The 15,599-nt window shown below is 41.5% G+C and overlaps 1 protein-coding gene across 1 annotated transcript; it reads left to right on the plus strand.

Annotated features, from left to right (window-relative positions):
• The first annotated feature begins 36 nt into the window (after window positions 1–36).
• Window positions 37–14,679, plus strand: LOC113027687 (cerebellar degeneration-related protein 2-like). The gene is made up of 6 exons (XM_026177358.2): window positions 37–497; window positions 7,350–7,462; window positions 8,987–9,135; window positions 9,222–9,386; window positions 9,508–9,715; window positions 10,589–14,679. The coding sequence occupies exons 1-6, from the start codon at window positions 419–421 to the stop codon at window positions 11,354–11,356; spliced, it is 1,482 nt and encodes a 493-aa protein (XP_026033143.1). The 5' UTR covers window positions 37–418; the 3' UTR covers window positions 11,357–14,679.
• Window positions 14,680–15,599: the final 920 nt, after the last annotated feature.

Raw genomic sequence — 15,599 nt, forward strand, 5'->3', positions numbered from 1 at the left:
ATGTCTTGACCTGTCTTTTGACATCAATGTAGAGGGCGCACTTGAACAAAAGCTGGACGAGTGGAGATAATCGGGTGTTACGAGCGGTACGTGAAGGCGTCGTGAGCATGCTGGCGCTAACAGCGGCAAAGGAAGTGCCGTTATTCTCTGCCACGTCTGTAGGCTCCTGAAGCGGCGCAGCCTGCAGAGGCGGCAGGTCAGAGCACCGGGATGAGCCGGTGCGTGGTGGTGGTGGGGGGGATGAGAGGGGGGCAGTGGGAGTGACCGAGGAAACGCGGAGGAGAGGAAGGAAAGAGGAAACACGTCGAGGCACAACACAGCGCTGAAAAGAGCTCCGGCTTCTAGGAGCCACCGCTGTCTTCTGGAGGATCCTTTCCTGCAGGACGTCTATTGTCCGGACAGAGCCGCGGGGAAACCCATGCTAAGCTCAGGGAGAATGGAGGAATTCATAACCGAAGAGGAAGAGCCATGGTACGACCAGCAGGACCTGGAGCAGGGTAAGACAAGTCACCATCCTATCCTGCCTGCCCACAGCATCCCTTGTTTCTGTCAGCTTCTGGCACCGGCCGCTCAGCCGGCCTCTTCGAACAAAGACTCTGTTGTCGTGAGATACGACAGAGAAGTCATTTGGAGCCGTTTGCTTGCTCTGCTTCAGCGCGATCAATAAAAACAGCGAAGGAGTTCCCAAGGAGCGCGCTTCTTTGACAACAATGCTTTGAAAGCATGCCAAGCAGGGCCTTTGCATGGCTGGAAGTAGTCAGCATCAATGTGATGCACCCGTGTCAGGGTCCACCATGAAAGTCCTAATCGAACTAAAGCGCATATTTTTAGGCACCGATGTTGCAATTCTGGGTCGATGTGTTTAAAATATTTTTCCACCTGTTTTGTATTGATTTATTAAATGCTTTGTGTGAGGGATCCCCATTCTAAAATATAGCTGAGCCATTTAATTTTTTAACCTCTGCATCACAATTATTTTTATTATATTTTGACATCAGGAATGTCCTCTATGTTGCGGTTATCAGTAGAGTTTGAGAGGAAATATCGATACAGTATAGTTAAAAACAAGGAAAACCAAATATCAATATTTTATTACAGAAATTCAAATACTTTGGGACATGCACCACCACCCTGAGGTAACCCAACACTAGAAACACTTAGCTTGAGAAAATTAGCTCCTAATTTGGAGCAAGTTAATAGATGGCGACTAAATGGCTGCAGAGAGCAGGACCCGTTTGATTGCAAGGTATTTGAAACCTTTCTGCAAACAGTTGCAGTCTGACTCGGACTGACTGCAATCGTTCTCAGTGAGGTTGTCAAAGGCTGATTTCTGTCTAATTAAAAATGCAGACAGATTGCCAACATGTTGCCATCAGTCTGCATGAGTCTTAGTCAATGAGTACAACTCAGCAGGCTGCCAGCTGGTTGTATTCTGTTATATTCCTCAAGAACAGGAAGGTTACTGAGCAGAAATGTAATAGTTAGATTGCTGTTCATGTAGATGGAAACAGCTATGTGATTTTTCAATGATTTACCACTGTTAATGGCTGTATTATCAGCTAGCATGCAATTGCTAACCATTAAACTACAAACTGATGCCAGACTGATAGCAGACTAACTGCATGTTATGGTGACATTTATGGCAGGTTTTTGTGACAGTGTTGAGATGGTTATCTGATGTGAGATAGCTTTATCTTACTGGATAAAAAAATGTATTGACAAAGTTTAATTTTAAGGACAAAAAAATCGAAATATTTTCATATGGCGAATAAGGGGCTATGATAATATCATATCGTGGGATGTCTAGTGATGGCCAGCTCTAGTTACCAGTGACTAGTGATGATAAAATAAGATAAAAAAAAGAGATAAAAAAAACATTTTTCTGTAAAATAAATAAATGAAAAAAAAAAAAGAATTGCAGTTTGCCAACATTATTCTGATTGAACTAGCTTTTGTAAAGGAAAAATCTCAATAACCTTCCAGTTCAAAGCTTGCTAATTAACTCGTGTCTTTCCATTAACACCATAACCTCCGCCCAGTAACAACACAAGGGACTCGACTGTCAGTGTTGCTATATTTAAAGAACACCTAATGTCCTCATTTCCAGCTCTAAATTTTTATTTTATTCCTTGGTGAAGTCCCTGAAATTATTGTTGCTGTTTAGTTTGGCCAACTCTCTCCTGATTGGCTGCCCATTGTAAACATAAAGTCTGAACTGCTGGTGGGTGGAGCTGTGTACCTCGGATGACCATATTAGGAATATCCTCTGTTACTGACATCATACAGTGCCAAGAGGAGAAAACACTGGTGCATTTAGCATCCAATCTGAAGCTTGTACATACACTGACTTTATTATTTGAAAAATTTGCCATGTTTAATATGAGGATTTCCTATTATAACACTGTATATATGACAAAAAATTAGTAAAGCCCGACGAGCTGAAGATACAATAAACATTTACTAAGCCTTTCAAATCGATTTCAGTGTTCATACAAATTGCAGCTGATGTTGTAGCAGATGGATCCTGTATCAGCTGGTCTACATCTGAATGACGGCAGCTTTTTATATTCCATTTCCAGGGAGCTTTTAAATGTCGGTGACTCAGGAAATTACATTTTGAATGAAGTCACACAGTCTATTTATTGATGAATGGAACATCTGCAGATATTCATGAGCCAGTTTGAAACCAGTCTGAACCTGATCATTCAGGGACTTGTATAATTATGTTTTTAGGACTTATCCACAGCTGTGAGTCTTCACATTCTCTGTACCACTTAGCTCATTTCCTGTCGTGTATAATCTCTCAATCACCTGCTCCCTGCTCATCTAATTATAATGCTAAGCTACATTTCCCCTGCCTAAGGCTAAATGGTGCTGATGCTGTGATTTTACCTGACTAGAAACACCAATGGACGCACAAACAAACACACTTACCATCATGATGTCATCGATTGATAAGCTAACTTGTTTCCTGTGCACCAAGTGTCACACATTAAGGAAACCGAGGGTTAAAACGGGTCTTTAATTGGCTTTATTTTGGGAGATGGTGAGGAAGAAGAGAGTGAAATTAGAAGAAAGACGAGGCAAATCAGAGCGACAGTGTGAGAGCGGAAAGTCAAAATGGCTGGAGCCAGAGAAACGAGCTGTGTCTCAGAGAGATCTGAGTTTGATGGAGCAGAGAGGATGTCAGTCCTCTCTGAACAGTGCTGGGCTACAAAGTGCTGACTGCCCCAGTTCATCTTCAGTCGTGTGGCATTTCTAGGTGCATCGAGTCCTTTGGATAGGCACACCACTCTCATCGTATTACCTTGTTGTCATGCAGGAATCACTGTAAGTTGATGTTCTTTGGGATGATTTTCCCCACAGAAGTGTTGGCTAAAATGTGGATAAATGAGGATTTCTTTCTGCACCAGAGACCTGCCCAGAGTGTACCCCGCTCCTTACCTGGTAGCTGGGTGGGAGAGTGGGTGGATGAAATTAGGATATTTTTCTTTTTAGTAGTTTTTAATAAGAATTGCTAAAAGAGTTTAAAACTGTGTAATAGTAGTCTTTGCCTGTTTTTGCCATTACCGTCTTTGACCAAGGATCACTGTCAGTTCATATGGTAACCTTCTCAGCCACAATGTAGGCCTGCCTTCAAGCCAACCCTGCTTTATCACATTTGTTTACTTTTTTAGCTGAGCTGCAAAAAAGCTTCCTCATCCTTTTAGGGTTTCTCACATGAGCTCACACGCAGATTGCTCAAGAGCTATACTGACCATGATACAGTCATATCATGGAAAAAAATGTATATTTTCAGACTGTTTGGCAGTCGTTCCTGGAGGTTGCTGGCTTGTGTGTGCATGTTTAGACGTCTTTTTCAGGACAGAACATTGCTGTGCTACTATACTTGTGAGGACCAACAGTCCCAAAATGCCTGTTCCCATGATTTTGAAGTCATTTTTGAGCCTAAAAATGTTGTTTTAGTGTCAGGTTTCTTATTAGGTTATGGTTAGGTTTAGGCTGAGGGTTAGGGATTCATTTTTGATGGTTAGGGTAAGTGGCTAAGGAAAGCATTATCTCAGCTAGATGTCCTCACTAAGATATGAAAATGAGTGTGTATGTGTCTATATTGGCGGTGAAGCTAAGAGAAGTGGCTGAACCTGTTTTCATCTTATAATCCGATGTTTATGAGAGGTGCATATTTTAAAATATGATAGTTGCATAATGGGGCTGTATTTGAGCGAGTGGTGTTGGGGATGAAAATCAATGGCATTGTGAAAAAGTACAGTCAGCTTTTGAACCACTATAAAATGGCATCATTTCTCAGCATGACAAAAACTCTAGTAAAAGCATACTTGGATGGAAAAAACACACCTGAGTCTTGCCTGGACCTCAGCATTACTGAAGCGTTGTGGGATTATCTTGACAGAGATTTAATTTCCCCAACTCTTTATCCAACTGGAGAAATAAACATGATTCATATTTAAGTGACTTTCATAATGAGCAGTATATACTGGTTGAATAGATTAAATAGAGAAAAGAACAAAAAGTGCTATATGAGTGAAAAGAACAAAAAAAATGAAGGGTAACATTAAGTGAAAACAAACTGAAAGTCTGAGTGTGTGTTTGGATGTGGCAGGTGTTAAACTAGGCCTGTAACTGTACAAACTACTCATGATGTCACGTCTCAGCTTTCGACTCTTAAAGGAGGAGAAAGCAGGAAGGATGCAGACGTGTAATTGGGATGCTTCTTTGTTGCTTCTTTGTTTGGGTTTATTGTGTGTTAGCCTGAGCCTCTCCTGGCCGATGACCAAGAAACTAATAAGTGGCTCTACCAGCTGAGACTGGGGGGCTGTTTGATTGCATACATTTGATGAGAGAGCTCTCTAAGCACTCCTGTTACATCATAACTGTTTACATCACTCAGGAGTAGAGAGCAATATCCCAGGATGTTTTTATAAATTGCTACTTTGCCATGTAGTATGCATCATTGCAGTCAGTATTACAGCCCGGATAAGCACTATGGTGTAGTTCTTCTGTCTGGTGAATGTTTCTAGTGCATTTTCTGTTACAAATTTAGTCTGAAACACTAGAAAAGAGGAACCAGAAGTCTTATTTTCCACATTCCAGTGAGTCTCGTGGGTGATACACACCTAACCAAAAATCAGCCTGTGGAAGACATCACTACGTGCTGTACTGAATGCATGGATTCGACTGCAGATGCATTCACACACTCTTAAAAATAAACTTTTATTTTTCTCTGAAGTACTGACACTCTGGCAGCTGGCTGCATGGGTTGTCTGGATAGCTTCTTCATGCATGATGTAATTGTGTCGGTGTTCCGGTCTCAGTGATGTCACCTGTGGGTCAATGTCAGGTCTGTCTGGAGCAAACAGTTGTCTATGACAGCTATTAACTTGCAAAGTTGTTGTCTTGTGCAGTGAGTTTCATCGATTGGCCCTCTTCCCCACTTCTACTCTTCCTTTGTTTTCCTCCTCATCTTTTTCTCTCCTCCCCCTCTTCCTCTGTTGTTGTGTTGATACTGAGGCTTTAGGCTGTGTAGCGCTAACTCTCCCTCCATCAGCCAAATCCCCTTCGACATCTTGTAGACACAAAGACTTTTGGGTTGTCTGGTTTTATTTGGGCTGTATTTCACATCATCAAGACAACTTCTGAAAAATGCAGGTTCGTTTTCTTTATATTTATAAGAGAAGCGCTAATTAGGGTAACATTGTGCTAATTTTTATAGCAGTTTCATGGTGATGGAGAGAGACAGAATATAAACCACAAATCAGGAAATAACACTTTGCATGAAAAGTATAAATTGATTTGCATGTCATTGAAATAAGTTTGGTTCCCTATAAACCAGCAGAAATCTGGCTCCCACAGACTGGCTTTGTGCCCACGTGGCACACAGATTACAGTCAGTCACCTTCAGCCCAACCAAAACCAAAATCAAACTCTTTGGCATCAACTCAACACACAGTGTTTGCACGGAGGTGGAAACATTATGCTTTGCGGCTGTTTTCCTGTTAAGGGTACAGGACAACTTCGCTACATTGACGACGGTAGAGGCCATGTATTATAGATACTGGTTGAGAAACTGCTTCCCTCAACTAGAACAATGCAGAACGGTCTTGGGTGGATCTTTATACCCCCACAGCAACACAGGAGTAGCTAAAGAGCCTAGCCAGTTTCCAGACTTTCATTCTATCAAAAATAAAATCTTTAGGTTTCTTTACCAGTTAGTAAGTCGTGTTTTGCTTTCATTTCAATGACATGCAAATCAATTTATGACTTTTATGTCATGTGTTTTGTTTTTTTCTGGATTTGTGGTTCATATTCTCTCTCCCTTAAAATGAAACCACAAACTACTAAACTTTAAATACAATTTAGACTGGTTGTCGACAGTATCCAGATGGAAAGATGTAATAATGTAATGTAGAATTACTGAAAATAAAAAAGCTCAAACTCAAATCAATACATTTAGAAAGTGTGTAAGAAGTAGATGATCATAAAGTATTTTGCACCAGTCATACAAATATGATGAGTATATATCAGATCTAATGGGGGAACAGCTCTGTGTACTCCTGCTTATGTGCTTGCAACTATAGGAAAATGTTGCAGTGATGCAGGTTATCAGTTGCCTGGATGTATTATGGCCTGGCATTGATCCATTTGCTAACTATTCATTACTTAAGCCAGAGGCTGGACTGCATGACAGATGACTTTGTTGGCTGTTTAGTCCTTCACTTTCTGAGAGGCTGCAAGCCACATTTTGCTGACTCAGAGCCAGTAATGTAGGCCATCAGTACTGCTGAGTCAGCGCACGGTTTAAGTGGATGCTGCTCATCTTAATTTGGAGTATTTTAGCAGCCGGGACGTATAAATAAAACACTAAAATGTGCTAAAATCAGAGTAAATGGTCTCTCTAAGAAAAAGACAGCATCCCAGCGAGTGAAATCTCTATTCTCCTCTTAATCTCAGATGTGTCACTCCAAATAATCTGGGTTCCAATCTGTGACCTTCGTATTCAGTCAGTGGAGAGTAGGAGGCTTGGAGGGAGACGTGCTGCAGGGAGGAGCGCTGCCTCGCTGTCTTCCCTCTATAATTGAATTGGTCCAGGGCAGACTAAGGCGATGTGATGGATCATTGTAGTTATAACCTTGCTTAAAATAGAGCTGTGTGCGGCGTTAAATGTGGCAGAAGTCATCTAAATTGTGCAGCTGCATTATGTCTTCTTCTGTGAGATACCCCCCACCCCACTGTCACTGTTCATTTCACACCTCTCCCTTCCTGTTCTCTGCTTTCACTCATTCAATCTGCCTCCTTCTCTTTAAAAATGTTTCATCTGCTTCTTTTTCTAGATCTCCACTTGGCAGCAGAGCTGGGAAAGACTCTGTTGGAGAGGAACAAAGAGCTGGAGGACTCTCTGCAGCAAATGTACATCACCAATGAGGAGCAAGTGCAAGAGATCGAGGTGTGGACCACAGAGCAATGCAAACATTACATTAATTAATATCACAGGACTGCCAGCTCAAGGGCACTTAGTAACAGCAGTGAACAGAATTGTTACAGGAAGTGCAATTGCAAGTGAATTCTTCTGCAATACAAAAAATGTGTTATGGAGTCCCACAGGGCTCTGTACTCAGCAATAGTATTAGGTGACAATGCAGATGACACCCAGCTTTTTTCCTTATGCCACATGAGTCTGCTTAAAGACATTAACGTGCAGATAGCCTGTTGGTTTCTACTCGTGTCCGAAGGGGACACGGTGTCTTGCCAGATACCTTACTCTGGATGGCATTACCTCGGCGTCCAGTACTACTGGGTTGAACTATTTTTGTCCTTTAATTGTACATAAAAAGTTTTTTTTTTTTTAAGACAGTCGTTTTTCATATAAACAGTTATCTACATTAGGAACTTCCTGTCTCAGAGTGATGCTAAAAAACAACTTTGTGCATTTGGTACACATTGGCTAGACTATTGTAATTTCTCATTATCAGAATGTCCTAATGGATCCATTAAAAGGCTTCATTTCCAAACACAAGAGAGATCATGTTTCTCCTTCTGCATTTTCCGCAGCCTTCCGCTGTTACATTCCTCTGTGTCGAACCACCAGACAGTATGTTTGGCAGGAGGCCTTCTCTCTGTTTTGAAGGTTAATCTTAAACAGGGCTTATTTTCTTCATTTCTGTGCACATATTCCTGTTCCTAGACTCTAGTAAAGTAGCTCTGCATGGCTAATAACAGAATCTAATCTAATTAAATTACCTTATACTGGACCTTGATGCAAATCCTTGGTTCGGAGTTTGTAACAAACTTTCGTTTTGGTTTTCTTCGAGCCAGCTTGTTATTTATTTGCTGCTCCTTGTACAGAGAGTATTTGAACAGCAGGTGGGTGGAGCCTTTGTGCTCACACTTCTCAGTGACAAAGAGCCAAAAGTATTTAAAACCCAGCCTTAAATGGAGCATTTTAGAACAGAATGACGTTTGAGCTTATGGTGAACAGGGCACCCATAATTTCTGTGTGCATGTACAATGAAAATAACGGGCTATTCTATTATTCTATTATTCTATTATTCTATCAATGGAGCTGGATGAGGTGACCTGTGAACTGTCCCTTTGTTACACTGCTGTAGACTATTTTCTTCTGTGTAACACAATGCTTTAGCACAATTCTTGAATTAAATTAAATTGGGTGGAAACACCCAACGTGCTTATTTATGCGCTTATCTTTAGTAAGGAATTTTCTGCTAACTGGTGAAGTCCATCTGCTGAATGATATCATGCAGTATGGTGTGAAGCTGTACAGCAGGTGTTTAGTGGCTCAGGAGTTAGGTTGCAGTGATAAATCCTACATATGTGCTGTAAAAGTAAATGAAAGCCAAATTTAAGTGACTGTTAAAAGCTTCTAGCTTCAGAGATCTAAGAGATTGTTGGAACTTTACCTGAAGTTGTGCATTTTTATTTGCGCTAAATATGTGTATGCGTTTGTTTCCAGTACTTGTCAAAGCAGCTGGAGGTTCTTCGGGACATGAACGAGCAGCATGCCAAAGTGTACGAGCAGCTGGACGGGACCGCCAGAGAGCTGGAACGCACCAACCACACGCTGGTGATGGACAGCAAGTCCTCGCAGCAAAAGATCGAGAGGTGAACGGGACTGGGAGCTTTCCTTTTTCCATGTTTTTGGCCTTCTTTCATTCATTTATAAATCTTTGCCCTCTCTTATGCACCAGGTTAACGGGGACTATTGAGACTTTGCAGAACCAGGTGGAGTCTCTGTCAGGGCAGGTGGAGCAACTTCGCTCCATGGAGCAACTGCGGGTCAGGAGGGAGAAGAGAGAGCGACGCAAGACCATCCACTCATTCCCTTGCCTGAGGGAGCTTTGCACAGCACCCAGGTACCTGTTTTGTCTTCCATAGAATGAGAAAGAAGAGGAAAGTAGTTATAGAAAGTCACGCTTAAACACTGCATGCCAGCATCAAACTGCTAAATATTTGTCTCATCTGTTATTTTGTCAGGTATGAGGATGAGTTTGTAGTGGGCAGGGCTGAAAGTTTTACTATGGAAGCCAAGCGTCAGCCATTTGAAGAAGAGAACCAGCACCTGAGGGAAGCGGTGTCGGCTCTGAGAGCTGCTGTCCGGGCCGAGAGGAGTCGCAGGGAAGGGGTGGAGAGGGAGTGCAACCTCCTGATATCGGAGTTCTCCCGGCTGCAGACACGGGTGCAGGTGGGGTGCAAAAATAATGCACTAAGCATGTTTGGCTGTTAAGATACAGGAAAACATACAAGCAGAAAAGATATCGGCAAGTTGTTTTGTTTTTGTTTTTTTTCCACCAAAGTGAAACTAACTGCTAGCAGGGACAGTGCTAATTTGTCAGAGTCCATTTGATTTCATTGGTTATGGCATTTAATTATGTCTTCAATGCTGATCACCCCTAATGAAAACTACTGACTAATGGAGTGTCGTTTTGAATTATGGCCTTAATCATAATCATATTGTTCTATTCAAATGTGGTCAAAAGTGTGACCATGTGAACAGCGAGGCTTGGTGAGCTAGCTGTATATGTTGTTGAGGTACGTCACAGATGCTGATACCACATAATTGGTGCTCATAAATAGAGTATTAATAAGATGCCACTCAGCTTTTTTTTTTTTTTTTTTTTTTTTTAAATAACCAAGTGGTGAGCATGTTTATTTTTCCTGCAAGAAAGGTTTTTTGTTTTTTTTTTTAAAGTAGAAGTCCATGTGTACATGCTCGCTTGAGCGGCCTCAAGTGGCCATTAGCAAAACTGCAGGTTTCTGCACTTCAGCACACTGGCTTCTTTTTTTCCAGCCACTTCAGCCTAAAGTTTCTGCATCTGTCAGACTAAATAGTCATTGATTATGGAAAGGGGTAAAATGTTCTTTAAATCTGATCTGTGTGCAGTTTAATAAACTACCTTGTAACTTGATCAACTGATCCAAAAATGATGATTTGTTGATTATAAATTAAAGACAATTAAGTGGAGGAGAATTTTCCTATGATGTGCTATTTATGTCTTTATATCGAGTGTGGGTAATGAATTTTATTTGAAATAAAACTAACTGGTTGTGCTCACAGGATGCTGAGAGATGCCAGGCGAGAGTGCGGGAGCTGGAGGTGGAGCTGCAGGAGCTGCAGCAGCTGCGCCGAGCTCGAACTTTCCTCCTGAGCAGTGAGGATGATGGTGTGGCTCTTACCCAGACTGTCCTCAGTATCACCCCGGAGACCGACACCTTTTTGGAAGTGGAGGTCGGGGAGACGGGAGGAGGCGTCAGGGAGGAGACAGCAGGTGGAGGAGGTGTTGGAGGTGAGGCGTTACCTGATTCCAGTCCTGTGAGGAAAAGCTGCAGCGACACGGCGCTCAATGCCATCGTGGCCCGGGATGCGTCCGGCAGAAGGAGAGGCAGCTACGCTCTGCACGCCAATAGCGTGAGGAAAAGAGGGATGTCCATCCTAAGAGAGGTGGATGAGCAGTACCACGCCCTGCTGGAGAAGTACGAGGAGCTGTTGGGGAAGTGTCGACGACACGAAGAGAGCCTGTGTCACGCCGGCGTCCAGACTTCCCGGCCCGTCTCCAGGGACCCGTCTATGAAAGACTGTGCCATGGGCCCCATCGTGGCACCTCCCCCTACTCCCACCCAATCGCCGTCCACCCCTGAAGCCATCGAGAGCATCAGCAAACAGGTGGAGGCGGTGGATAAGCGGCTGGGGCAGAACACTCCAGAGTACAAAGCCCTTTTTAAGGAGATCTTCTCTCGTATCCAGAAGACTAAGATGGACATCAAAGCTACCAAAGCTGCGAAAACTAGCAAACCTGGTAAATCTGGTAAATCTAGTAAACACTAAATTTACACCGACTGGCTCTAGAGACGGTGGCATCATTGCTTGTTCAGTGTTAGGTTGCGAAGGTGCCCGGTGCGAACATTCTTATAGAGGGTGCTACTTTTAAAACCACTAAATTGAATTATGGTTCAGGTTGACTGAGGTCACGTCAGACTCTTGTGATCGAGAGCTGAAACCTTCTGATTTGCATGCGATCAATCTGTAAAAGTTGGAGAACTTAAGCATAAAAACATAAACAATTTAATTTCAGCCTGGTCCAAAGTCTGTTCTGGCTTCACTGCCTTACTAACTATACTTAAAACACTATTACACAGCTTGTGGGCCTGACCAGTACACCAAAAGCTAAAGTTTCACAAAAACTAATAAAACTGCATATCTGAGAGAAACACGAGTACAAATCAATGTCTGTCATGTGTTGCTTTTAACATAGAGAACTAAACTAGCATTTCTGTGATTATAATAAGACAAAGATTGATTCCTCACCTCACAAGCCGAGGATGTCAAGGGTGACCTGGAGGTGCTACTTTGACTAATATCACTAGTCGCGTTAACTCTAGTGAAGCATTTTTGTCTGGACGAGATTCCTCCTTCCTGTGTGTGACCTTACTTTGGCTTAGTGAAAGTTTACGGGGCTTCGCCTTCAATAGTTTGAGATTTTGGGAAAGTGATGAAAAGATCCATACCAGTGCTGTGTTTGTATGTTATTAAGCCACCGCTCATTTAACATAAACACTAACCCGACTCTTGTCATAACAAGTTGTGGGTTTTGGGGAGCAAAAGTGTTGTGAATGAATATAATACAGAGATTACTGACTGATACTGGATTATTGTTGCTAATACTAGGTAGTAAAATGATTATCTTTATACCTGGTTATATTCTTTATCTTTCAGTCTTCTACATTACTGAGTGCACTCAAAACCTATAGCTGGCCAGTTGCCTTGCTAGCAGGTCAAAAGCAGAGATGAGCACTAGTGAAATGACAGTTACGTTGAAAGTGTTTGAAACGTTGGGGTCACTTTTTGTTTTTTTTTTTAAAATTAATTATCAAGCAATACATTTCACACTGGCTTTTGTCCAGCTGACACTAACATAGCTGGTAGCTGCCAAAATCCATTTATATAAGATAAGATTAAGTAACCATTTGGACAACATTGCATATATCCACAGTTTGTATGGCATAGATCAGCATATATATAACTAGTACTTGTTTAAGATTTTATTTGAACGTAACACGGTGCAGGTACTGCAGACAGGGTTTCTAGTATGTGATAAAACATTAAAACAAAAAGGGCCAGAAGGGTCCAAAATTGAGGCTGCAAAAGCAAGTCAGTCCCCCTAAACTCTGATGGAAAAATGCCCACCTCTGGAGGAAATGCACGTTTACAATTTGGTACTAAAACCCATTTTGGTCTGCTCTTCGGCCACAGTGGATCATCTGCCTCGATCTCTCACCCTGTCCCTAGCACCCTCTTCTGTCACACTAACCATCTGCATGTCCTCCGTCACTGCGTCCATGAATATTCTCTGTGCTCTTCCTCCTTTCCAACCTGGCAGCTCCATCTTCAGCATCCTTTGTCCACTATTACGCCTTTCTGTCTGTACAAACCTTATCAGCCTTACCTCACTTAAAACCTGAGCTTTTCCTCTAATTCACTCCCTTCTGATCCTGTCCCCTCCTGGTCACCCAAATAAAAGCTCAGTATCTTCAACTCTGCTACCTCCAGCTCCACTGCCTGTCTTTTTGTTATCAGCTTTCACTGTTACTGTTATCTTCCTGTCACAAATCTACTCACTCCACCTTCCCTGCACTCTCTTCTTCTCCTCTCTTGTGCACTCTGTTGCTTTGGATGATTTAAACTCCTCTACGTTCAAAACTCCTTGCATCTTCACCGATTCACCTGTCTCCCTTTCATAAAAAATAGCATGACTTGCTGTTGATTAATTCTACTAACAGCTTGTGCACCTCCTTTGTTGATTGAAGTGCTAGTATTATTAATACTATATATCTAACAAGACAGCAACAGCCAAAATGCTAAAGTCGAGGTTCATAAGGAATATCTGTTCCCAACCAGCTGTTTGCAACAGTGCTTAAAAAGTACGTGCAGGAAAATGAAAGACCTGGCAACCCTGGCTGCAGGCAGTACTGAGAGCTTCTTCAGAGCCCATCGCTACCATTTCCAAATTACCCCAGTAATATTTTTCTACCCATGTTCTGTTTAAAGTTTGCATATTGGCACAAATCTGACAACAAAAATGCTAATACCGACTGATCTGTGATAGGCCCAGTAAATACTACAAAGCTTCTGACTTAGAGATGAGTTGCAAAAGGAGAATCTCTGCAGATAGCTGTTTTCACTGTTTCCTGGGCATTATGAGCTTTCATACAGAATACAGTAAATATAAAGCATGAGGATTTCTGGTTGCTGGGGTGACAACTGAATGAAGACGGCATGAAGGTTTGTGAGGAAGTAGATTTTATATAGTTAGTCATTCACACTTAATAGCTGATGTGTAACCGGTATAAGGCTTCAAACCAGGGCTTTTTCTAACACCTAGCAGTCTTACCAAACTATAAAGCTAACCTGCAACATATTGCACCTTTTTCACAATATACAATAACTATGCCTTTTTTCTTGGTAACCTCCTATATGTAAACCTTTGTTATAATGAATGTTATTACGGTTATATATTTTATACACAGCTCTTCAGCGTCGTGGAGGACAAATGGACACAGCTAACACCGGAGGGATCGTAAACTAGTGTTTGAGGCTCATGTGTGTTTTTAGGAAGAGAAAAAACCCCACTGTGGATAATGGATTTTGTGTGCAACCCAGAAAACAGTTAGTGAACAAACTGTGGTGCGTTTGAGGTCGGCGCTCGTGTCATTTCGAATGATCCAAGCGCAATGAGAGAACACGTGTTAGCAATGCCAAACCAGAGCCTGTTATTATTCTACCAGGTTCATGGGGTTTCTGTACTGTAATGACTTACCTATTGCACTTAAAATGTCTGACGCCTCATCTTTTCATATTTAGGATGGGTAACATTCAAACTGTACCTGTATTTTGATTTTTTTTTTGTGTGAATTTTTAATTTTTTCTTTTTTCTTTCTTTTTTTAATTTTTAGTGCCGATATGTGAATGTTGATAACATGCTGTCAGAATAAATTTATTTAATTTGCTTTACTTTTATTATCCAGTTGAAACTTGTGCATTATTACTTCATAAGACATTTGCATTAATGTTTAGTCTAATCTGGTATTAGTTCCTATTATTACTGAACTAAGACTTACTTTACCCTGTTAATAAAGCATTTATATAATGCATTCAGTCTCTTTGTATTTGTTGTATAATTAAACTGAGTAAGTAACACTTCCTGACTCTAGAAATAGTTTATGCATGTGCGGATCAGACCCTAAGGTCTCCTCTCACACAAACCTCTCTCCCTGACCCGGTGAGATAATGTCATGTCAGTCACACAAATTAGTTGATCTCCATTCCTTTTTTGGTGGCTGCAAGCTGTTGGTTATGACGGAAATAATAAGACTATGGAAGTGGCCACAAGATAGGAAGAGTTTGGTCATCCAGGAAGCGTTCAGAAGCATAGAAATAAAGTATCGATCCTGTCGCGCTTGTATTGATCCACACCATTGATATTTGGATTTATAGGCCCAACTCTATTGTCTACTGATCGTTCCACCAAGTGAGGTGTTTCAGTCATACAAAACTGGAAGGAGACCCTGGGGAAGCTGGAGAAATTCTATCACAATACTGAGTTGGGAACACTCCAGCACACCATAGGATGAGTTGGAGGTGATGGCTGGTAAGAGGAAGGCTAGGTTATCCCCTGTCCAGAGAATTGACTGCATAAACCAGATATGGGCAGGGATGTTAAACTCATTTTGCATTGTGGGCCATATACAAGTCAGATATATAAAGTGTAGGTATTTGTTTAAAAATATAGGGAGCTAAAGTAAAAGGTTGTCAGAAAAATAACTACTTAAGTAAAGTACAGGTATCTGAAAAGTTAACGAAGAAAGTAAACAGTAACAAAGTATTTGTACTTTGTTGCTTCCCACCTCTGTGCCACTTTTTAAAGTGACTTTAGCTGATGTATTATTGGAGTAGTAAAAAACCACAAGACTTCAGCACATTTTGTGAGTACAGGGAAAGTTTTCTCATCAACAGCTACTGATAAAACGCTGCTGTTCTATAAGGTATAACATAATTTGTGTTGTAATAGAGG

This window comes from Astatotilapia calliptera, chromosome 8 (genome assembly GCF_964374335.1).
Source record: "Astatotilapia calliptera chromosome 8, fAstCal68.1, whole genome shotgun sequence".
NCBI lineage: Eukaryota > Metazoa > Chordata > Actinopteri > Cichliformes > Cichlidae > Astatotilapia > Astatotilapia calliptera.